Source organism: Gallinula chloropus (genome assembly GCF_964237585.1).
Source record: "Gallinula chloropus genome assembly, chromosome: 12".
Classification (NCBI taxonomy): Eukaryota; Metazoa; Chordata; class Aves; order Gruiformes; family Rallidae; genus Gallinula; species Gallinula chloropus.
The window spans coordinates 19,748,528-19,770,798 of record NC_140097.1 but is presented as its reverse complement, the minus strand read 5'-3'; the positions used below and the strand labels follow the sequence as shown (position 1 = coordinate 19,770,798).

Sequence of the window (22,271 nt, the reverse complement as noted above, 5' to 3'; positions counted from 1 at the left end):
CTGGTATTTTTAATAGATACCAGTTTGGGTGTGGAAAGTAGAACAGAAATAGCTGGGGAGGGTCCTAGAGATGGTGCTACAGGGAGTGTTTTGGACTGTGATGAGCACCGTGGCCATGCATCTACCAGAGAGGTTGCAGCAGGGGGTCTCAGGGGTAATGGGGACGGTGGGACTGGCAGCCCAGGGAAGCTGGGAAGCCCCTGGGGAAGCCTCTGGCACCACCAGCCCCACTGAGGCTCTCAGACCTCTGTGTCGCTGAACAGGGGTTTCACGTGCAACTCTGACGCTGACGCTCGCTGGCTCCGTCGTTAAAGAGGAACCCAGAGCGGCGCCGGGGGATTCAGCGTTTAATTAACTTGCCAGGCGGTAACGCTGACCAGAATTAGGCGGGAAGGCTTCTGCTTCACTTAATTACAGTTTTGTGTCACCCATTAGTAAATTAAAACAATTGCAGGGTAAAACCCGGCGGAGGTTGGCGAGCGCGGCTGTGGCCACCTGCCAGCGGGTGCCAGAGCTTGGGGGGAGCCGGAGCATCCCCCCATGCATGCAGACTCCCCGAGGCGTGCTGTCCCCATGCCATGTCCCCCCTTCCCCATACCACCCTGGAGTATTGGGGCAGCAGCCCTGGGAGCTCCCCTGGGAGCAGGGCTGCCACTAAGCTTCCCCCAGCCCCGGGAGGGAGTGCGGGCGGCCATCGGCATGGCATTGGCAGAGCCTGTGGAATCGCAGCCGCTGGATGGATTTCCCAGCCCCGGAGAGTCGTTACCGCTCAGGTGTGATGCCCTGAACGAAGCCACTCGCTCTCGGTCACTGGCCAGGGCTGCCCAGTGACCTGGGCTCTCTCCTGCCCCTCGAGAGCTCCCTTCTTCCCGCTGGGAGCTACCTTTTCCAGAGCTCCTCTGCAAACCCCAGTGGATGGAGGGCGAGGAAGGCTGGGAGCCTGAGGGCTGGGGGCAGTGACCATCCCAAGGGTGTAAGCTGACAACCCAGCTGGTTGGGCAGCCCCCTGCCCCCAACCACCCTGTGCCTTCACCTCCCTGCCTGCCCGCTGGCTGGTTTCCAGGGCTCCTGCCCTGCCAGCACCTTGTCCCTTCAGATGGCATCTCAGGCGTGCTTTGGTTTCATCCCTCTCTTTAATCATTGATGTTTTCATTTGCCTGGAGCCCTCTCTGCATCCTGGACGCGTTGCCCTCTGTGCAGTTAACCCCCCCACACTGTGCCCACCACCATGGTGCCCCCTCAGGCATCAAGCAAGCCCCAGTCCCAGGGCTGTGATTTCCAGCATCTTTAAGCAGTGAGATTCAGACGGGCACCACCGTGCCTTACTCGCCTCCTGCCCCAGCAAGGGGCACCCTGACTTCCTGGGCATCCCAGGGTTTAGACACACAAAGCACTAAATGCAGCCTAATTATTATTTTTATCTTCGTGGGATCTGGGTGATCCTGGTGGGGATTTACGAGCTGTGAGCACATCAGCTGGTCGCCAAACCTTTGCGTTTTTCTCAGGGGCAGCTTAATCCTGTATCCCATTAGCTGGGAAATGCCGGTGGCCAAGTTCTTCATGCGGGGGACCTGCTCCAGTGCTGATCCCTCTGAGAGGGAGTGGAGATGCTGTGGGATAACCAGACACCAAGCTGATAACACCTCAGGTCTGTGGGAGGGGGCCGGGTGATCAGTCACCAGCAGCGTGGGGTGCTGAGATGCGGTGCTCAGCCCCTCAGTCTCCGTGCCAGGTGTTGGTGTGGCTGGAGGGGTCCTGGAAAGACAGGGACCAAGAGCTGGGGGAGATTCACCAGAGATGTTGCTGCAAGGTGCAGGCAGCTTTGCTTGCCTCCATCTCCCCGCAGCTGCCACAGGCAGGATTTCACGTCCCCCCTGCCCCCCCTCTCGTGCACATGTAGGAGCCGGGCAGCTCGCAGCTCCCGCTGCCGGAGGTATCCGCAGCAGCAAGCGCCGGGATGCGATGGGAAACGCTGCGCTGGCTGCTGCGGCACAGGCTGTGCTCGCAGCGTACGCACGGCTCTGCTCGGCGCTGGCTGCCCACGGGGCCGGGGGCTCTGCCACAGCCTGGGAAGATTCAATTGTCCCTTCTGCCATCCGTGCTGTGGTCACATCAGGATTTTCCAGGGGGGTTGAAGGTAAAGTGCAGGGTGCTGTACTGTCTGCAGGCTCTCCCCAACACCAGAGATCCCCCAGGAAAAGCCCCGAAGAGAAAGTGCAAAGTCAGTATATGCCAGTCTGGCATCTCTGGCATCTCCTAGGGCTTGGCCAGCACCTCTTGTGGCTGGCAAAGGCTAAGGGCTCACTGCGCCTACAGCCTCCCCTCGGTACCCCAGCCTTCCTCCCTGCCATGAAAGGTACAGGGCATCTCAGACTAGAGCTCCACAATTTTTTTGGCAGAGCTATTTTTACTGGAGATTGTTCCCTTATCTGCTTCCCGGTGCGGTCCCACGGAGCGAGCTGTCACATCTGCGAGAGCAGGATGGCAGGGCAAGCTGCTCAAACTGGGGCAGCTGCCAAGAGGAATGGCTGCAGAGCTGTGGCTGGGGGACCTGGGGGAGGATGCTCTGGCCGATCTGTGGAACCACTGTTTCCCCATGCTCCGGGTCAGTCCTGTGCTCACCCAGTCCTGGAGGACCCCCGAGCCTCAGCCTGATGAGGTGACTCCAGCCAAGCGTCCCTTCTGACGCTTGCATCACGCTGCGGTGCTGCCCCTTCCCTGTGTGGTCCCAGGGAGGTGCCTCTGGGGGAGCAGGGGTCTCCACGCCAGACTCCCAGGCAGAGCAGTGCAACCACCAACCTGAGAGGCTTTGTCTAGTGCAGTCTTGAACCCTCTTCAATGATGGACACCCCATGGGGACTGTCGCAGGCTGTACCACTGCCTCAGCACAGGATCTTTCCCTGACACCCATCCTCTGCTCTTCCAGAGCACATACACCTGTACCCAGGCAAACCTGGACACCAGAGCATGCTGGTGGGTGTCCTGCTACCACAGCTGTCCCTCCAAGGACAGAGTGTGTGTGACCCCTGCCTCTTTGTGGGTGCAAGAGCCACCTCCTCAGTCAAGACCTGACTGGTACTTGGTACCCTTAGCTGGTACATGGTGGCCAGCATTGGCCTTCCATGGTCATTGTTGGCTTGAGTTTTGCCCTGGAAGAGCAAAAGCAGCTGCGCCTGTCCCCTCGCCCAGAGCTTCCAGCACAGCCTGGCAGGGTGGGACATCATAAGCACAGGCAATGCCCTGTCCAGGCAGCAGCTTAAGGGCCTGGACTTGGCAGACTGGCTTGTTCAAGGTGGGCTGATCTTCTCCAGTTCCTGCAGGACCGAGCTGGAAGCTGGCTCGATGGCATGGCAGGGAGGGATGGACAGGAGCTGAGCTCTGCCCTGGCATCACCAGCCCATCCCCTCCACGTCACGCCTCTTGCTCGCTGCCAGCATCGGGGAAGGAGCTCTGGTGAGGAAAAATGGGATTCCTGAAGGACAAACGGACGGCCATACGTTTCCATGAGGCAGGGACCCAGTTTGTGTCACGCAGTCACATTTCCTTCTGCAGCCTGAAATAATTACACAGCGGAGCGGGGTGAGGAGATCTGATTCAGAGGCACAGGGACGAGAGCGGGTTCTGAAATAAAAGAAGACAAATGCAATCATTAAGATACAATAGGCTGCACTTGCCCCTTAATTAGACTTTCTCTTTGATTAAGCAGTAATTAAATATTACCATGCTGAAAGAGACTTTTCTTTGTGGCCCTCTGAAGCCCTACCGTGTTCTTAAGATGTTTGTGTGATGAGCAGGGTGGTGGAGGTGGGAGGGAGGATGTTGCATGCCTGCCCATCCCTGCAGAAGAAGCCCTCCTGCCCCACTGCTCCCTGAGGAGCGTGGGCTGAATGGCTGCATGAGGGAAGATGTGTCCGTGGGGAAGCCCACTGCTCCTGGCCACCACCAGCTCCAGAGCTTCTCCAGCATCTCCTTGAAAGGTGAGGGCTCCTGGGTGCTGGCTGCAGGTGCTGAGCCCCTTACAATGCTGCTGTCTCTTAGGTTTATAGAGTAGTAGAGCAGCATCCTTGATCATTTAGGTTGTAAAAGTCCTCATCATGGAGTCCTACTGTTAACCTAGCTCTGCCAAGCCCAACGCTAAACCATGTCCCTGCACACCATGTCTGTGCTTCTTTTCAATCCCTCTGGGGATGGTGACTCCACCACCCCCCTGGGCAGCCTGTTTCTGTGCTTGACAACCCTTTTGGTGGAGAAAGTTTTCCTAATGTCCCATCTAAACCTTCTCGGGTGCAACTTGAGGCCATTTCCTTGAGGCCACTTTGGTGAACCTCATCTTCTGTGTGGAGACCATGACCTCTGTGGCCCCAGGAGACATGGCTGCTTTGCAGCCCCAATCCTGGGTAGGTCCAGCTGAAGACTAAGACCACCTCTAACAGCGTGACAGCTCCTTTGGGGCCAGCTGCCCCCTGAGCTTGGCCACCCCGAGCTTCGGAAGCCAGCAGAAGAGGAGTCTGGAGAGAAGGACTTGGAGCCTATCAGGCTGTTAGCAGCAAAACCGAAAAGACTTATGGTGAGGAAACATCATGAAGGAAAGAAATCTCAGACCCCTATTCCTGGGCATTCCTTGGTGGGTAAAAATAGCCCTCAGATGGCCTGAGGAGGCGGGGGGGATGGGGAAAGTGCTTCTGATCTCTTAATGCAGAGCCCCTGCCGTAGCCCCGCGGGCTCTGCCACTCTCGGCCCCGCTCGCAAGCTGCTTTTTCCAGGCCATAAACCGCCGAGTCTTGCTGAGAATTTCACTAGATGAGATTGTCTTGTTCTTTCCCCGCACAGCGTGTGCTTCAGGTAAGATCTCTGGGAAAATTGTGCGTCCTTGTGTACCCAGGATTTTCTGATAACCTGGGAAAAAAACAAAACCCTCAAGCATTATGATTATGCTATTAAACCTTCATTGTATCGAGGAAAATAAATCAGAGCAGGAGAGGAACTGTGTGGAGCCCGAGAAGTGTTAAGCTATGGTAGTAACCTGCCTTCGTTGTTTAATTTCACTTGAAAATGAAGTACCAGCAAGGCTGGAGGTAAAGAGAGCTGGGGGGGGCGGGGGGGGAGTGAAATCCATGGGCCCTCTACCAGCTCAGCATTGAGGTCTGGACAAGGGTAGGGGTTGGATTCAGGTGGGTGGCTGTTCTCCTTCTAGTTGGTTTCTAGGGTACAGCTGCGATGCCACATCCCCCTCCACAGCCCACACTGGCATTTTGGCACTTGCCCAGCCTCTCCGAAGCTGGTTATTTGGTTTGGCTGGGCTGTGTCCTCTGCACCATCACCATGTATCCCATCAGCTGAACATCTCAGTGGGACACCCCCCCTCCCTCCCCCCCAGAGTGCTGCAACAAAGCTCCCAGAGTTTGAGCAGGACTTTTCCTTCCCTTGTTTTGCAGAAGAACGAATGGCTGTGCTTGAACTGCCAAACTCAGCGGCTGCTGGAAGGCAGCCTTGGCGACCCTGCCCCGATGCCACTGCCTGCCCCCAAGCAACCGCCCACCGGCTCCCCGCGGCACCAGCAGCAGAGAGCGCCCGCACCGGCACCCACCGAACCAGCGGCACCCCCCGAGCGGCAGTCCTCACCTGCAAAGAGCCTCCGGGCTGCCGAGCAGAGCCGGACCCCCAGCCCTGCCCCAGCAGAGAAGAAGCCCCCGGTGCCAGCAGAGGAAAAGCCGCTGCCCAAAGCTGCCCCGGAGCCGTCCAGAGCTCCCGAGAGCGTCGTGCCGAAAGGGAAGATCACAACCCCCAAACCAGAGGTGGAGAGCAAGGAGAGCCGGGCACCCCCCGAGGTGCCGCGGGCGAAGGAGCAGGAGGTGAGCTCTCAGGTTGTGTCCGGTTCGCGATCCCAAGGGATGCTGAATCCCACCCTGGGCTGGCCTGGTGCTGAGCTGTGTCTCTACCAGCGGCAACGCTCAGAAACAGGGTGGGTTGTTCCAAGTGCAGAGCAGAAACCCCGTCATTGAGGCCGTGTGTCTCAGGAAATGACCTTTTGGGAAATGGGGAGCTCAAACCGCTGCTGGCTCGGCATTTCCAAATGGCTTAGGGGCTCCAGAGGCTCCACAGCAGCGTGCTGGTATTTGCCTTCTTTTTATTAGGATTACACTAATTTGGACGCGGTGCAATAGCTCAGGTCACCTCTGGCCTTTGGAATTGTTTTAGAATAATGTCAGGGCAGGTGGATTTGTCGTTAAACAGACAACCTGTCTCACAGTACTGCGTGTCGCTGCAGCAGCGTTCTTCAGGCTCCTGGGCTTCCCTTTTAAATTCACTACAGTTTGAGGCCATGTTTGGCTGGGTTTCCTCCACAAGCAACTGTCCTAGCAGCCCTCCCGTGGGGAGGGGATGTGGTGGGAGGTCCCCACCAGCTGGGAGAGAATGGCTGCCCCCCACGCTGCCATGCGGCCCCCAGGGAAGAGGCTCCTCATACCCTCCCGCAATCAAATAAGGTTCATGGTGGCTTCATGCTGGCAGGACAGTGGGCCCTGCTGGTAGCACTGGGGCCAGGGATGACAGTACAGACACCCCCCATTCCCAGTGCTCCCTCTTCTCCTGGAGCAGGTCTGTGGAGAGCGGCCAGCAGCTCTGCCCTAGCACCCCAAGGTTCCCCGGGGTGCCCCGAGACTCCTGGCCAGGGCACTAAAAGTCTCCCACTGCCATTGGACAGTCTGCTCCCATTAGGGATGGGGTGGGTAGCACTGCAGGCTGGGGACTTTCAATAGCTTGGAGGCCTCCAGTGCCTGTACACATTGGTGGGGCCATCCTCTGCTTGTAGCATGTTCCCTCCCCTGCTTCATTAGTGTGCAGACAAATTGCTGATGAGCCACTGATGGGGGACATGGGGCAGACCCCAGTCTCCACACCAGGCTGGCTCCCAGCGCTGCCCCAGCCTTCTCCCTGATCCCCAGGGGAGGATTTGGGGGAAAGCAGGGGGAGCAGCTCCAGAGCCGCGCGGGTCTGACACTGTGCTCTGCCTTGCCCACAGGATGGGAGCAAGCCTTACCCCCCGGACCTGTCCCGCAGCCCCCAGAGCCTGAGCGACACCGGCTACTCCTCTGACGGCATCTCCAGCTCGCAGAGTGAGATCACCGGCCTGGTGCAGCAGGAGGAGGAGAAGCTGAGCGGCACCGGGCTGGCCGGGCAGAGCCCCCCCAGCCCCTCTGAGCTCACCAAGCTGGAGAGCAGCATGCGGCCCCTCCTAGAAGGCCGGGGTGCCCCTCCAGAGCCTGCCGAGCGCAGCAAGGGGGAGGCGCGGGAGGAGCAGCGGCAGCGGCAGCGACCACGGTACCTCTCCATCACGCCCGAAGCCTTTGACTCGGACGAGGAGCTGGAGGACATCCTGGAGGAGGATGAGGACTCGCTGGAGTGGGAGAACCAGCGGGAACGGCGGGAGAGCGCGGAGTCCTCGGACGAGTTCGGCAGCAAGCTGCGGCACGACTACGTGGAGGACAGCAGTGAGGGGGGCTTCTCCCCAGTGCCCCCCCGGCCCAAGGGCCGAGAGGCAGAGACAAGTGATGAGGAGTTCATGCGGAGGCAGATCCTGGAGATGAGCGCAGAGGAGGACAACCTCGAGGAGGAGGAAGAGGAGGAGGGCTACGGGCGCACTAAGTACGGCGTCCCCAAAGCTGGGCAGAAGGCCGAGGTGGAGAAGGGCAAAGAGCCGACATCGGCCAAGCGGCGCCTGCCGCATGGTGCCAGCAGCCTCTACAAGGAGGAGAGGAAGGAGCTGGAGACAGCGGAGGGCGATGACTTGAGCACGGCTCAGGGTGGGCTGCGGCGCTTCAAGACCATCGAGCTGAACAGCACAACTGGCTATGGACGGGAGATGGAGATGGGCCAGGAGCCAGATGCCAGCCTGGACCGGGAGCCCGAGCTGGAGATGGAGAGCCTGACCGGCTCCCCCGAGGAGCGCTCCCGGGGCGAGTACTCCTCCACCCTGCCGGCCACGACGCCCAGCTACACCTCGGGCACCTCACCCACCTCCATCTCCTCCCTGGAGGAGGACAGCGACAGCAGCCCCAGCCGCCGGCAGCGGCTGGAGGAGGTGAAGCAGCAGAGGAAGGCTCGCCACCGCTCCCACGGCCCCTTGCTGCCCACCATAGAGGACTCATCTGAGGAGGAGGAGCTGCGGGAGGAAGAAGAGCTGCTGCGAGAGCAGGAGAAGATGCGGGAGGTGGAGCAGCAGCGCATCCGGAGCACTGCACGCAAGACCAAGCGTGACAAGGAGGAGCTGAGGGCCCAGCGGAGGAGGGAGCGCTCCAAAACCCCTCCCAGCAACCTCTCCCCCATCGAGGACGCCTCCCCCACTGAGGAGCTACGGCAGGCAGCGGAGATGGAGGAGCTGCATCGCTCCTCCTGCTCTGAGTACTCACCCTCCATCGACTCGGAGGCCGAGAGCTTTGATGCCGTGACCTCCAAGCTCTATAAGTCGGGCAGCGAGTACAACCTGCCCACCTTCATGTCGCTGTACTCCCCAACAGAGAAAGCGGAGAGCGGCCCCAGTCAGCCAGCCAGCAAGCCCCTCAAGAGCGCCGAGGAAGCCTACGAGGAGATGATGAGGAAGGCAGAGATGATGCAGAAGCAGCAGGTCCAGCAGGCTCAGCCATCTGTTTCCTACGGCAGCACCTACCAGCAGGTCGGCTACCACAGCACCGAAAGCCAGAACGGCTTTGAGTACCAGTACACCGAGGAGTACCGGTATGACGGCGGCCCCGCGCGCCCCTCCCAGCCTGGCTATCCCAGCTCCCTGCCAAAGGCGGGCACAGTCTACGAGGAGATCCTGCAGACCTCCCAGAGCATCTCCAGGATGCACCAGTCCTCCTCCTTCGACCTGGCCATCGAGCAGGGAGAGAAGGCAAAGGGGCAGGAGGAGACATTCCAGGAGAAGCACTTCCTCAACGCTGAGAGCGCCTACGCCGACCTGATGAAGCAGAACGGCGGCCCGCTCACCCCCGGCACCAGCCCCACGCAGCTCTCTGCTCCCGTCTCCTTTGCCACCTCTGAGGGCAGCACGGGCAAGGCCATTCCCGATGTCCGGGTCACCCAGCATTTTGCAAAAGAGGGGCAAGACCTAGCCAAGCTCCAGGGCACCCCAGCAGCGCCCAGCCCAGCATCCAAGCCTGCCGCCACCCCTTACGTTTATGGCAAAGGCACCAGTACGGTGACTACGGCAGCGGCAAGTGGCCCCGGGATCACGCCACGGAGCTACAGCTCCTCAGCTCCGGAGGCCCCGTCAGGAGCCAGCAGAAGCTACGGTCCAGTGAAGAGCACTGTCAGCTACGGCTCGCAGACAGAGGACACCGGCAGAAGCAAGGCAGCGGTGGAGATCAGCGTGCAGACGGCCAGGGAAAAGCTCCCGGCAGCAAGCGACAGCAGGCCCCCCACGCCCAAGACGTACCCCTTCTTCAAGAGCTCCAGCCCGCCGCTCTCACCCACCTCCCCCACGCACAGTCCCACCCGTGCTACAAAGGCCACAGCGGAGTTTTCCACGCAGACTCAGAGCCCCCTCCTGCCCTACGAGGGTCCCGCTGCCACCGCTGCTGCCAGCCCCGCTGCCTCATCCCCCATGGTGGCGCAGGGGACGCAGACGCCACACCGGGCGGGCTCGCCGCGCCTGACCCGACAGCCTTCCTCGCAGGACAGCCCCTTCATGGTGATCACGCTGGCAGCCGACGCAGCCAGCCAAACCAAGCCAGTAAGCTCCGGCTCCTCAACATCTCCCACCTCATCACCCACCAGGCCAAGCCGGCAGCTGCCGGTGCACGGCTACAGCCAGATGCCAGAGCCGGAGCAGACACCCACTGCCTACATCAGGGCGCAGCCGGTGAAGGAGCACGCCCAGAAGACCCCTGCTGTGAGTTCAGCCACCGATGGCATCACGGGGCTGTATGGCTGGGGAGCGCTGCCTGCAGAAAACATCTCCCTCTGCCGCATCTCCTCCATCCCCGGCACGTCCCGCGTCGAGCCAGGCCCCAAGGCGCCGAGCACTAACGCTGTGGACTTACGAACTGCGCTGAAGTCCGCCCCCATCATCATAACAGACCAAGGCATGGATCTCACCTCCTTGGCCACCGAGGCCAGGAAGTACTGCCTGACCTTGGACCACATTCCGAGCCGGCAGTCCACAGCCATCCAGCCCTTGATCATTAACCTCAATGCCCAGGAGCAGCCTCATGCCATCATCGCGGCAGCCAGCACCGCCGGCCTGGCCATCGCCTCACCCGTGCTCCTCTCACAGCCCAAACAGCCTGTGGTCTACGGAGATCCTTTCCAGAGCCGGGTGGACTTTGGGCAGGGCACTGGGAGCCCGGTGTGTTTGGCGCAGGTGAAGCAGGTGGAGCAGGGGGTCCAGACAGCCACTGTCAGAGCCAGCGGGGCACCCAGCGGCAAGCCTGAGCCCCCCGCTCCCCCCCAGACCAAGTTTGGTAGGTACAGCATGCCCGGCCAGATGGTGAAGAAGGACATGCTCATCACGCAGACCGGAGGGGTACAGCCCTTCCCATCAGAGCCAGGCTCAGAGCTGTACCGTGCAGTGCCAGTAGAGCTGAAGAGCCAGAGCCCTCTGCTCACGCTGGGCGGCAAGAAGTCCCAGGTGATGATGGTGCAGATGGAGGAGGCAGCGGCTGGCCCAGTGACCAAGGTGCTGAAGGAGGAGCCACCCACCAATGTGCTGGACCTGACAGGTGTGAAGCCGGAGAGCCAGGTGGCCTGTTGTGATGTGGTCTACAAGTTCCCCTTTGGCGGCAGCTGCACCGGCGCTTTCAATCCCACCTCCAAGATGCCGGAGAAGAAAGCCGGGGAGGTGCCAGCACCCAGCCGGAAAGCCAGCGGGCCCCTCTATGGCAGCAGGGAGCCAGAGCTGCCGGAGACCTTTCCCTACCGGGAGCAGCCAGCCCCGGCACCCGCACTCTATGAGGAGCAGAAGTTTTACCCCGCCGGTGCCTTTGGCCGCCTCTACTCCTCCATGTCAGACACAAACCTCTCTGAAATCGGGATGAGCTACTACCCCACAAAGGGGGATCAGCCCTTCCCCTCCCCGGCGGGTGACGCCGCTGTGGACCTCAGCACCATGAAGCACTCCTACAGCGTGGGCTTTGCTGAGGGGGGTTACCTGAGCCACGGGCTGCAGTACGGCTCCTTCTCTGACCTCCGCCAGCCAGCAGAGCTGCTGGGCCACCCGCTCCCCATGCGGAGGTACAGCTCAGCCTCCAACATCTACTCTGACTATCGCTACTCGCCCCGGGGGGACCTGGCCAGCTTCCAGGAGTCCAGCCTGGCTCACTATAGTGCCACCACGGCGCGGGAGATCAGCCGCATGTGCGCCGCCCTCAACTCTATGGATCAGTATGGGGGCCGGCATGCCAATGGCCCTGACATGCTGCCCTACGGCCCCGGCACCGGGCCGGGTGGTGTGGGGAGCCTGGCAGCTCAGCAGCAGGGTCCTGCACCCCCCAAACCTGGCGGGATGTACAACCCCACCTTCCCTGAGGGGCGGCAGGGCTTCGGCAGCCTGGCGCAGTACAACGTCCCCGGCGTCCGCCTGGGTGCCGTCCGACAGATGTTCCCTTCCACCGCCACCGTGCGCGCTGCCGATGGCATGATCTACTCCACCATCAACACGCCCATCGCCTCCACGCTGCCCATCACCACCCAGCCAGCCTCAGTACTGCGGCCCATGCTGCGTGGGCTGTACAGACCCTATGGCCCGGGTGGGGTGGCCGCGGTCCCACTGGCCAGCCTGGCCAGGCTGCCGGTTGTCACCCCCCGTGTCCCGCTGCCGGCACAGAGCCTCTACCGCTACCCAGCACCCGGCCGGCCGGCCCCAGCGGCCTCACTGATGGAGACACCTGTCTACCTGGGCAAGCCTGTTAGCACAACGCCGGCCGCAGCGGCCACCGGCCCCGCTCCCAAAACCCCTGCTGTCCCTGCCAGCAGTTTGCAGAGAGCAGAGCCAGCCGGGACCGCCCCCCGTGCCGAGGGTCCGTCGGCACCGGCGTCCAGCAAGGAGGGTGGGCAGGTGGCCACAGTGCCCAAGCCACCAGTGGATGGGGCTCAGAGGGAAGAGCGGGAGCGGGAGGAGGAGCGGCAGCGCAAGCAGCAGGAGCACGTGCTGCAACTGGAGCGGGAGCGTGTTGAGCTGGAGAAGCTGCGACAGCTGCGGCTGCAGGAAGAGCTGGAGCGGGAGCGCGCGGAGCTGCAGCGGCACCGGGAGAAGGAGCAGCTGCTGGTGCAGCGGGAGCTGCAGGAGCTGCAGTGCATCAAGCAGCAGGTGCTGCAGCAGCAGCAGGAGGAGCGGCACGCGCAGCTGGCGCTGCAGCGGGAGCAGCTCGCCCAGCAGCGCCTCCAGCTTGAGCACATCCACCAGCTCCAGCACCAGCTGCAGCAGCAGCTGGAGGAGCAGAAGCGGCAGAAGACGGCCTTCCCCACACCTGCCGAGCCTGCTGCCCGCCTGCCCGAAGGCCCTGCTGAGGTGCCACCACGGGGCCCGCCGCACAACGGGCAGGCATGGCTCCCGCCAGGCCAGGCACCGCCGGAGGGGCCCGCTGGCTCCCGCTACCCTGCGCCGCAGCGACCGCTTAGCAGCTCCGCTTCGGACATGTCGCTGCAAGCCGAGGAGCCCTGGGATCCTGTCCGGGGCATCAAGAAGAGGAACTCGATGCCACGGCTGCGGGATGCCTACGAGAAGGAGGCGGTGCGGGAGGCCTTCGCGGCAAGGAAGACTGCAGACAGCAGCGTGCAGACGGATGAGGAGGATGGCGAGGAGCGGTACCTGCTGTCGCGGCGGCGGCGAGTGCGGCGCAGCGCTGACTGCAGTGTGCAGACTGACGAGGAGGACAGTGGGGAGTGGGAACAGCCTGTACGCCGCCGGCGCTCCCGGCCCTCGCGGCACACCGAAGCTGGCGCTGAAGGCAAGTCAGAGGGGACAGCCCGCGGCACGGCCAGCGTGGGCATCCAGACCATCAGCGACTGCTCGGTGCAGACAGAGCCCGACCAGCTCCTGCGTGTCTCCCCCTCCATCCACATCACCACCCATGATCCCCGCGTGGAGATCGTCAAGTACATCTCAGCCCCGGAGAAGACACAGCGGGGTGAGAGCCTGGCCTGCCAGACGGAGCCGGAGCCAGCTCCCCAGCCTGGCGTTGTGGTCCCTCAGCTGACGGTGCCCACCACCATCCCACCCTACTCCACCAATATCCAGATGGTGAGCACAGGCCCCCTGGACCCTCACGCTGTCCGGCAGCAGACTCTGGGCAAGTTTGAGAAGAAGAAGCCGGATCCCCTGGAAATTGGCTACCAATCCCACCTGCCTGCCGAGTCCCTGTCTCAGCTGGTGACCCGCCAGCCACCCCGCTCTCCCCAGGTCCTCTACTCCCCTGTCTCTCCCCTCTCTCCCCACCGCCTCCTGGAGTCCTCCTTCGCCACCAGCGAGCGGCTGAACAAGGCTCACGTCCCTCCACAGAAGCATTTCACCGCCGAATCGGCCCAGCGCCAGCAGACGCTGCCACGACCCATCAAGACCATGCAGCGCTCCCTCTCCGACCCCAAGCCCATCAGCCCCACCGCCGATGAGGCCGGCAAGGACAGGTTCTCCCTCTACCAGCACCCGCTGCTCCCTGGCACACAGGTACACGGGAACGACCCTTCCCTCGGGGAACAGCCCCAGGAGGCACCTTGGGATGTTTCAGTTTCATTAGCGCAGTGGTAATTAATATTTTAAAAGGCTGGCTTCCTGCAGCACCCAATGCTGGCAGCCAGACGGAAGCCCTGGAGCCCCATGGACTGCACAAGCCCCTCAGGGGTGTGAGCTGCAGCTGGGTAGCATGACAAGGGCTGTCCCCTGCCCCCTACCCCAGCCAGGTCCCCCTCCTCTCCCATGGAGCAGCCACCTCATGTGGCTCCGTTTCAGGCTGTGGCAGCAGCTCTCACTCCCACCTTTGCCCCTGCACACCGAGGTTGCTTTGGGCTGCCAAGAGCCCTTCAAAGAGCCCCCAGGACTTGCCTGGGGGCAGCGTCAGCCCCCAGCCACCCCCCTAAGCCCCACTGCCAGGCGCTCGAGGACGAAACGCCGTGTTTGCGGCAGGCGGCGAGGCACACATGGCCAGCTCGGCGCTTGGCCGGCTGCCACCCCGGTCATTGCTCACGGGAAGCTCCCTGCCTGTTACTTCCATCCTATTTATTGTGCTTTTACATAAACACCGCTTCCTTGGTGCGTGGGGGGACACGTGCCCAGCCGCCCACCTCCCTGCGGCCCCAGGGGGCAGGAGGAGTTCTGCAGTGCTCAGGTAGGGGGGGGGATACAGTGGGAAGGGAGACGCCCACCCGCACCCCTGACCTGCTATCCCTTGGCTTTGCAGGTGGGGGGGCTCCAGTCAAGCCCGTTGGCACGCAAGGTGAAGCGGACGCTGCCCAGCCCTCCGCCCGAGGAGCCCCATGTCCCCCTGGCCAGCCCAGCCACCCCCCAGCTCTACCTGAGCAGCCTGGCTGCCAAGGCCACCGCGCCGGTCACCAAGGCCAGCCTGCTGAAGGAGCTGGACCGCGACCTGAAGCTGGTGGAGCACGAGGCCACCAAGCTACGGAAGAAGCAGGCGGAGCTGGATGAGGAGGAGAAGGAGATCGATGCCAAGCTGAAGTACCTGGAGCTGGGCATCACTCAGCGCAAGGAATCGCTGCTGAAGGAGCGAGGGGGCGGGCGGGACCACCCCTACCTGCGCTGCGCCGGGGATCGCCGCGACTACCTGTCCGACAGTGAGCTGCACAGCCTGCGCCTCGCCGCCTACGACGGCACCGGCCTGCGCCCCGCACCTGCTGGGCAGTACCCTGACTTTGCCGCTGCCGCCACCGCCGCCTCCTATGGCGCTTACCCATTCCCCACTGCGCAGGGCCCTGCCGCCTTCCCGCCAGCGCGCCTGCAGCCTGGCCAGTACCCTGCGGCCAGCACCTCGCAGGATGGCTTGCCGGCAGCCCCACTGCCGGCCTTTGCCTCGCCCGGCTCCTTCCCAGCTCCTGGTGCTGCATACCCAGAGCTGGGTGCACCAGGCCAGCCGAGCTTCCGGCCCCAAAACCCCTACCAAGCCCCGAGCGCCTTTGCCGGGACGGCTGCTGTGCCAGCAACGCAGCCCGCCCTCTTCCAGAGCTTGGCAGAGGCGGCCGGCGGGCATCAGAAGCCACGGCAGACCTCACTGGCTGACCTGGAGCAGAAGATCCCCACCAACTACGAGGTGATCAGCACAGCCACCAGCTCCTCTGCCATCCCTGATGTCACCTTCAGCGCCACGACGGCAAGCACTGGCTATGAGCAGTACAAGGCGCCCGAGGCCCGGCCGGCCGAGAGAGCCGGCACAGCGCAGGGGCCCTCAGCCAGCTTCTCTTCTGAGTCCCTCTACACCAGCCTAGAGCAGAACATTCCCCGTAACTACGTGATGATTGAGGACATCAGCGAGCTCACCAAGGAGAGCCCAGCAGTGGAGGGGCAGAAGGTGGAGCCAGTGGGCACAGGAGCCGATGGCCGCCACGGCAGAGAGAAGAGCGAGCTGGGGGATACTGAGGGCTCCAGCCGGCCCTGCTGCTACACCAAAGCCGAGGAAGAATCCGAGGAGGATGTGTACGACCACCACGGTCCTGACCATCGAGGGAAGAATAGCTACCACCGGGGCATGGAGAGCAATGGCAGGGTGTCAGGGAGCTCCGCCACCTCGTCCTACTACTATGGGGACAGCGAGTACCGGCACTCCTCACGGGCTGACAAGCACGGCTCCAGTGCAGCACTGCCAAAGCATTCGTCCAAGAACCTGGCACCCGCCGTCGTCTCCTCGAAGCGCAGCAAGCACAGGAAGCAGGGCATGGAGCAGAAGATCTCCAAGTTCTCCCCCATCGAAGAAGCCAAAGATGTGGAGTCGGACCTGGCCTCCTACGCGTCGACGACCTCAGTCGGCAGCAGCAACGTGGCCTCCCGGGCCAAGAAGCTGCAGGAGGAGATCACCTACGGCCTGAAGAAGAATGTCTACGAGCAGCAGAAGTACTACGGCGTCTCCAGTCGGGACCTGGTGGACGAGGAGGAGCGGGTCTACTCCACTGGCAGCAGAACCCGCTCCTCTGGCTACGGGGTGGAGAAGGTCTCCAGCCGGGATGCGAGTGGCCGGAGCAAGTCCTACGAGCGTGAGGGCATGGAGCGCTCCCAGAAGGGCGGCTCCAAGCCCTCATCCCTCAGCATGAGCCAGAGCCGCGGACGGGCGCCTGTCCGTGCACAGCCCTCAGAGGAGGAGAGCCCCGTCAGCCCCATGGGGAAGGCGGTGGGGGGATCACGTGCTGCCGGGGGGCCTGGCTCCCAGTCAGCAGGAGACCCCTGCTCCCAGTTCTGCTCCAGCCACTCGTTGCCTGATGTGCAAGAGCACATCAAAGATGTGCCAAGGAGTCACTCGTACAAGCACGAGGAGGGCTACGGCATGGACGATGCCCATTGCGTTGTCTCGGACAGCGAAGGTAACGGCTCCCCGTGGTGACCACCCCAGAGCATGGCGCTTCCTCGGGGCATGCTCGTCCGCTCGTACGCAGAGACACTCTCACCGCCTCAGTTTGCTTGACACGTGCCTTCCTCCCCCCTGCCCGGGTGTTCGGTGTTCGCCGGCCCTGCGCGGTGCCTCACCGCGCTGTGCCGTGCCGTGTCCCATCCCCAACCGGCGCGGGCTGTCCCCGGCGCGCGTGCCCGCTGCTTGCCTCTCCCGCCTCATTGCATGGCTTCTGCCCAAGCAGCCTCGAGCGAGGGATTGACTGTGGTTTGTTTTTGGTTTCCGAAGCCTATCATTTGGGCCAGGAGGAGACAGACTGGTTTGATAAGCCCAGGGAGGTGCGGGCAGAGAGGGTCAGGCACTACGGTGGCCACTCTTCCTCACAGAAGAGACCCCCAGCTAAGCACACCTACCACGACTACGACGAGCCCCCCGACGAGGACCCATGGCAGCACGATGACTACCCCCAGCACCGTGAGCACCGGCACCACGGGGAGTACGGGCGCCACACCGGCACCTCCCGGCACGCGAGCGACGAGCCCCCGCGACGCTCAGCCAAGCAGCACCCACGAGAGCCTGGCCGCCATGAGCCCCGTGGCCACGGGCCGTCAGCTGCTCCCAAGAAGGCGCAGCAGCCTGAGCCCCGCGCGCCCACAACCTACGGCCCCGGCTCTGCTGAGTACGCCCCGCCGTCTCGCCCCACTGCTCACCACCATGGCGCTGAGACCCCCAAGGCGCAGAAGCCCACCCAGCCACATGGACCGGCCGCCCCAGCGCCGAAGCCAGAGCCCCTCGCGCACCCACAGCAGCCAGCAGCCAGGCAGCAGCAGGCCGGGCAGCCAGCGGCGCGGCAGCAGCCAGCAGCCAGGCAGGCTGCCCAGCCAGCAAGCTCAGCGCAGCCCGAGGCCAGGGGCAGGACGCAGGGACCACCATCATCCCGGCCACCGCAGCAGCAGCAGCAGCCAGGGCTGGCTCAGGCGGCAGGGAAGGCACCGGCCACGCTCCACGCGCAGCCGGGCAGCCACGCAGCACCAGCGGTAAGTATGGGCTCAGCCGGCTCGGCCTCCATCGCACCCCATGGCTCTGCCCAGGGCTGGCCCAGGTTGCCATGGCTGAGGGCTGGCAGGGGGAGGATTGGGGACAGGAGCTGAGGGGCAAGGTCTGTGTTACCTGTGTGCCCACCACAGCCGCCCCTGAGTGCCAGGGAAGGAGCCGTCCCCTTGAGGGGATCTCAGAGGGGACTTTCCTGTGCCCTGGATCCCACCCTGATGCTTTTGGGGCTACAGGGCCTTTTTCCCACGGTTTTTGGGGGTTTCAGTGTTGTTTCCCAGCATGGGATGCCCCCGGAGAATGCTCTGCCGGGGGGTAACAAGCCCTGAGAGCTGTTTTCCCCATTCCAGCCAAAAGCGGAGCAGACGGACACATCCAAACCCGCAGCGAAAGTGCCACAGCAGCCAGGGAGAGCGCCCACGGTCCAGCCCCTGGGGGCAGCAGGTCAGTGGGCCCGGTGCCATGGTGCCAGCCCTCGATTGCCCACTGCCTGCCAGCCTGGGGACTCCCTCAGTTGAGGCCCCAGGCCACTGCCCGTCCCCCCACTAACAGTGGCTGTGTTCATCCCCCAGCAGACAGCAAGGCCGGTCCGAGGGCAGCCGGGCCTCGCGGTCCTGCCGGCCCGGCAGCGGGGCAGCCGGGAGCGGAAGGAGAGAGCGTTTTCTCCAAAATCCTGCCGGGGGGGGCGGCGGAACAAGCAGGCAAACTGACCGAAGGTGAGGGCTGCTTGTGGGGACGGGATGGAAACACCCCACTGCACTTCGGGGGTGGCTGGGAGCAGCCGATGGGATGTGGTGCTCCTACAGCTCAGGGGAACGGCAGCCAGCGGTGTGGGGGCTGGGCAGGTGGGGGGGCCACCAGGGCGGCTGCACCATGCTGACACCTCTCCTGGCTTCCCCACAGCGGTGTCGGCTTTTGGCAAGAAGTTCACTTCGTTCTGGTGAGAGAACGGCACAAGGTGAGTGCAGCTGGCGCCGGGTGCTACGCCACAGGCTTGCTGTGCCCCCGGCTGCAGCTGATGCCCTCCTGCTCTGTCCTGCCCCAGGAGTTTGGGAAGTGAGAGGAGATCGAGTCGTTGCAGTGGAAAAACCTATGAAGAAGCCAGTGAATTCAGCGCGCGGCGCCAGACTCTGAGTATAACGGTGAGTGCCCAGAGCACGGCCATGCACCCGGCCCCTCTGCCATGCCATCCCCGGGGGTCCCACTGGCACCTGCCTGGCACCCGCTGAGCCCTGCCCTGCCGCGCTCCCAGCGCCGGGCTGAGAGGGAAATGGTGCAGCCCCATCCCCTTCGTGTGGGGCCACTTGTCCCCATCGCCGGCGCTGAGCCAAGGCGTGGGGGGTTGGCCTTGTTCCCCGGCCTCGGCAGCACAGCGTGGGCCGGCGCCATGTGGATGCTGGTGCAGACCCCAGGTTTGTGGGGAGGGTTTGGGCGGCCCAAGCTCTGCTCCGGGAGCCTGTCCAGCGCGGGGGTGGTAGCAGCTGCTCCACCGGCAGCGTCTCTTGGCTCACCACCGCCTGCTCGCATGGGCCGCTGCTGCCGCTTGGCGGGGTACCCTCCGCGGGGACGGCGGCGCTTGGGCTGACGCCTCTCTCTCTCTCTCTCTATCTCTTGAAGCTTTTGAAAGCGGGGTGATCCCTGGATGCTGGACCAAACGGCGGCCGGACGGGGCCCGGTGGATGCCCCGGGGCGGGCAGGCGAACCCCCATGCCTGGCAAGCAGCTCCGGTGCGGCACGTGGCAAACCCCGGCACTGGGTGGGCAGTTGCACCCTCTGCCCCCGCGGCCGCCCCAAGGGGATGGGCCTGACCCAGGGCGTGGGGTCAGGCCCTGTAGGCGGGCCGGGGCCCTTTCTCAAGATTATACGCAGAGTTGCTCCCTCCGAACCCCAGCTCTGGCCTCTTCATAGGTTTTTCCCCGCCGCGAGTCGAGGGCTGGGCGCCGCGAGCGCTGCTCCCCCTTCCCAAACCCCATCCACCCACCCTGCCGGGGCCGTCCCCGCGCCCCCCCTGCACTGCGTCCCGCTCCCGGCCCCGCCAGGGAGCCCCCGGAGCGCGTCAGCTAGGACCTAACACTGTTTCACTACCGAAATACGAGGCCATAGGACTCTGACAGGTGGCACGGCCGGCATCTGCCGAGGCGGCCGCCAGCTGGGTGTGCGTCCCGACACGCGGCGCTGCCCCGAAGCCATCGGAAGCATCGAAAAGGGCCGCGCTCGCCCTCGCCACGCAGCCAGCGCGCCCGCCGCCGGGCACCCCTTTTCTTTCAAGAACAGCCTTAATCATCCCACTTTGATTTCTGTGTATACCTCATCCGAACCGGGGAGGGGGGAGGGGGGGGGGGCATGGGGGTGTCGTCGGGATGGGGGGGTGAAGGGGGGGATCCTTTTTTCTCAGTTTCTCCGGGTTCATTTTATTTTGGTTTTGGGTTTTTTTTTTTTTCTCTTTGGTTTGGGGTTTGTTTTTTTTTTTTTTAAAACTTTCTACCAAATCCTCTTCCCTCTTTGCTTTGTGCGATGAGTTAGCACACGGGCTGTCGTCTGTAGAAGCAATAGAGTGCAGGAGGCTACAAAAGAGCACAAACCCCGTGGAACAAGATCAGGAGAGCTTTGCCTCCGGCAGTATCCTTCCTCTTACTGTGCAATCCAAGTCCTTCTCAAGCCATTTCGCGGGGACGGCCGGCGCGGTGGCCGAAGCCCACTCGCCCCACCGGGAGGGTGGGAGGGGGGGGGGGTTCCCCAATATGGGGGGAATGGGGCCCGGGGTGCGGGGGGGGGGGTTGGAGCGGGGAGGCAGCCTGAAAAGGGGGGCTCGCCGGCGTACAGCCGCGCACGTCGCCCGCGCTTCACCGCCTCCCCGCGCCGGCGGCACCCCATTCCCGGTGCCCCCACCCCGTCCCTTGTGGCGGGCAGCAGCCGCCCGCTCACCCGCCTGATGTTCTTCTATGCAACGAAATAACACGACTCCAGAACAAGACCTGTGAATAGCTCATCGGTTCAGTGTCGCGCCCAAGGGTTTCATCGCAACGCGTGCCGCCGAGCGACCCCCGGCAACTACTCTTTCAACCACCACCCGTGCATATGAATTCGTGGCATGTTCGACCCAGGGAGGGCCACTTTGCCAAAGGGCAGCCCTAGCGCCCCTGACCGTCTGTCCCGTCGTAGAGCATGGCTTGCTACTCCTCTGCACGGTTCCACCCGCCTTTCAGCGCTTGCTGGAGCTTTGCCTGGACTTTTCTTTTCTTTCTTTCTTTTCCATCGGCCCATCGCCGTACCGAAAGCTCTCGAGCAGGTTTATGCACTTGTTATCCGCGGCGGGTCCCTAGCAGGGGGCTCTGCCCGTTCCCCAGACTGGGGGGGGTGGGGGGGGTGGAAAGAAGAGGCCGGCAGATTTGGGATGGGGTCGGGGGGGGGTGTTGCACGGAGGAGAACCCCAGCCCTGCGCCGATGACAAGTGCGTAGCACGAGGGTGACTCCTCCGGGCCCCCGGCCCCCGCTGCTCCTCGCGCTGTAAATACTTGTACAGGGTGTAAATCGTACGCGGGACCGAGACCCTCGCCGGGGCCCGTCCCGCCGCCTGAGCACCGTCCTGCCCACCCCACCGGGACCGGGGGCCCTGTAGCCCAGCGTGCACCCCCGGCCCCCAACCGCGGCGTGTGCCGGCTGGGGCAGGGGGTCGGAGGGCGCCAAGGGCAAGGGCCCGGGCGCCGCTCCGTGCGGTACGTGCGGTGCCGGGCTGAACATTGTGACGGTGTGCGTGTCTGCTGTGCTCTGTGCCACCCGTAGTGACCCCGTACCGTGCCGTACCGTGCCGTACCGTGCCGTACCGACCCCGCCGCTGTGTCGTGACCCCCTCCCAGAAGCTGCCCCCTCACCAGGTGTTTCTGTGGGAACAGAATAAAAAGGACTTGACACAACCACCGGCTGGTCCCGACTGCTGCCTGCGCCGGGGGAAGGGGGCGGGCGGCGGGCCGGCTCCTGGCGCGGCTGGGAGTCCCCGGGCCCGGGCGGCGCCGGGCAGCGCTGCGCTCCGCGGCTCCCACCGGCGCTGCTGGGCCGGGGGATCCCCGATCCTCGCCCGGGCCGCACAGCGGAGCCCGGCGCAGCAGCCACCCGCCGGGGAAGCTCCTCCGGGGCGGGCCGGAGGCGGCCGGACACGGCTTCCGGCGCGGTGCGTGGATGGGCCGGTGTCTGGGGGCTGGAGCCGGGGCCGAGGGGGCGCGGCCCGGGGCGGCGCCGAACATCACGGGCCCCCGCAGCGGCGCCGCCCGCGCCCACAGGGGGGCGCCGCAAGGCGGGAGGAGGCCCGAGCGCCGCGGCCAATGGGAGGTGCCGCACGCCGCCGGCTCTGCCCCCCGTCCCGGAAGTGCCGGGCCTGGCCCCGCCCCGCAGCCACGACATGGAGCCGCCGGTGAGGGGCTGGGGGAGCGGAGGGGTGGAGGGGGGGTGTCGTGACGTCACTGCCCCGGGTGCCCGACCCCGCGCGGTGTCCCCCCTTCCTCCTCCCCCCCCCCCCCCCCATCGCAACCCCCGGGGGCTCCGTCCCGGGTACTGCCCCGGCTCCGGTACCGCCTCGTCCCCGCGCTCCCGGCTCCGCAGCGCTGCCCCGGCGCCCCCGTAACACCCCCCGCCCCGGTGCTGCCCCGTCCCCGCCCCGCGCTGCCCCCGGCGCCCCGGCACCGC

At 64.1% G+C, this 22,271-nt stretch overlaps 1 protein-coding gene across 1 annotated transcript in view; it reads left to right on the top strand.

Moving 5' to 3' along the window:
- BSN (bassoon presynaptic cytomatrix protein) overlaps positions 1-18,535 on the top strand; it is a gene marked incomplete at both ends in the record, with an annotated part of 94,830 nt that extends 76,295 nt beyond the window's left edge. Inside the window, 7 exons of the mRNA XM_084269783.1 lie at positions 5,436-5,852; positions 7,022-13,660; positions 14,391-16,515; positions 16,830-17,578; positions 17,942-18,035; positions 18,164-18,307; positions 18,495-18,535. Of these exons, the coding sequence (XP_084125909.1) occupies positions 5,436-5,852; positions 7,022-13,660; positions 14,391-16,515; positions 16,830-17,578; positions 17,942-18,035; positions 18,164-18,307; positions 18,495-18,535 (10,209 nt within the window). The remainder of the gene's footprint in view (positions 1-5,435; positions 5,853-7,021; positions 13,661-14,390; positions 16,516-16,829; positions 17,579-17,941; positions 18,036-18,163; positions 18,308-18,494) is intronic.
- Between the last annotated feature and the right edge of the window lie 3,736 nt (positions 18,536-22,271).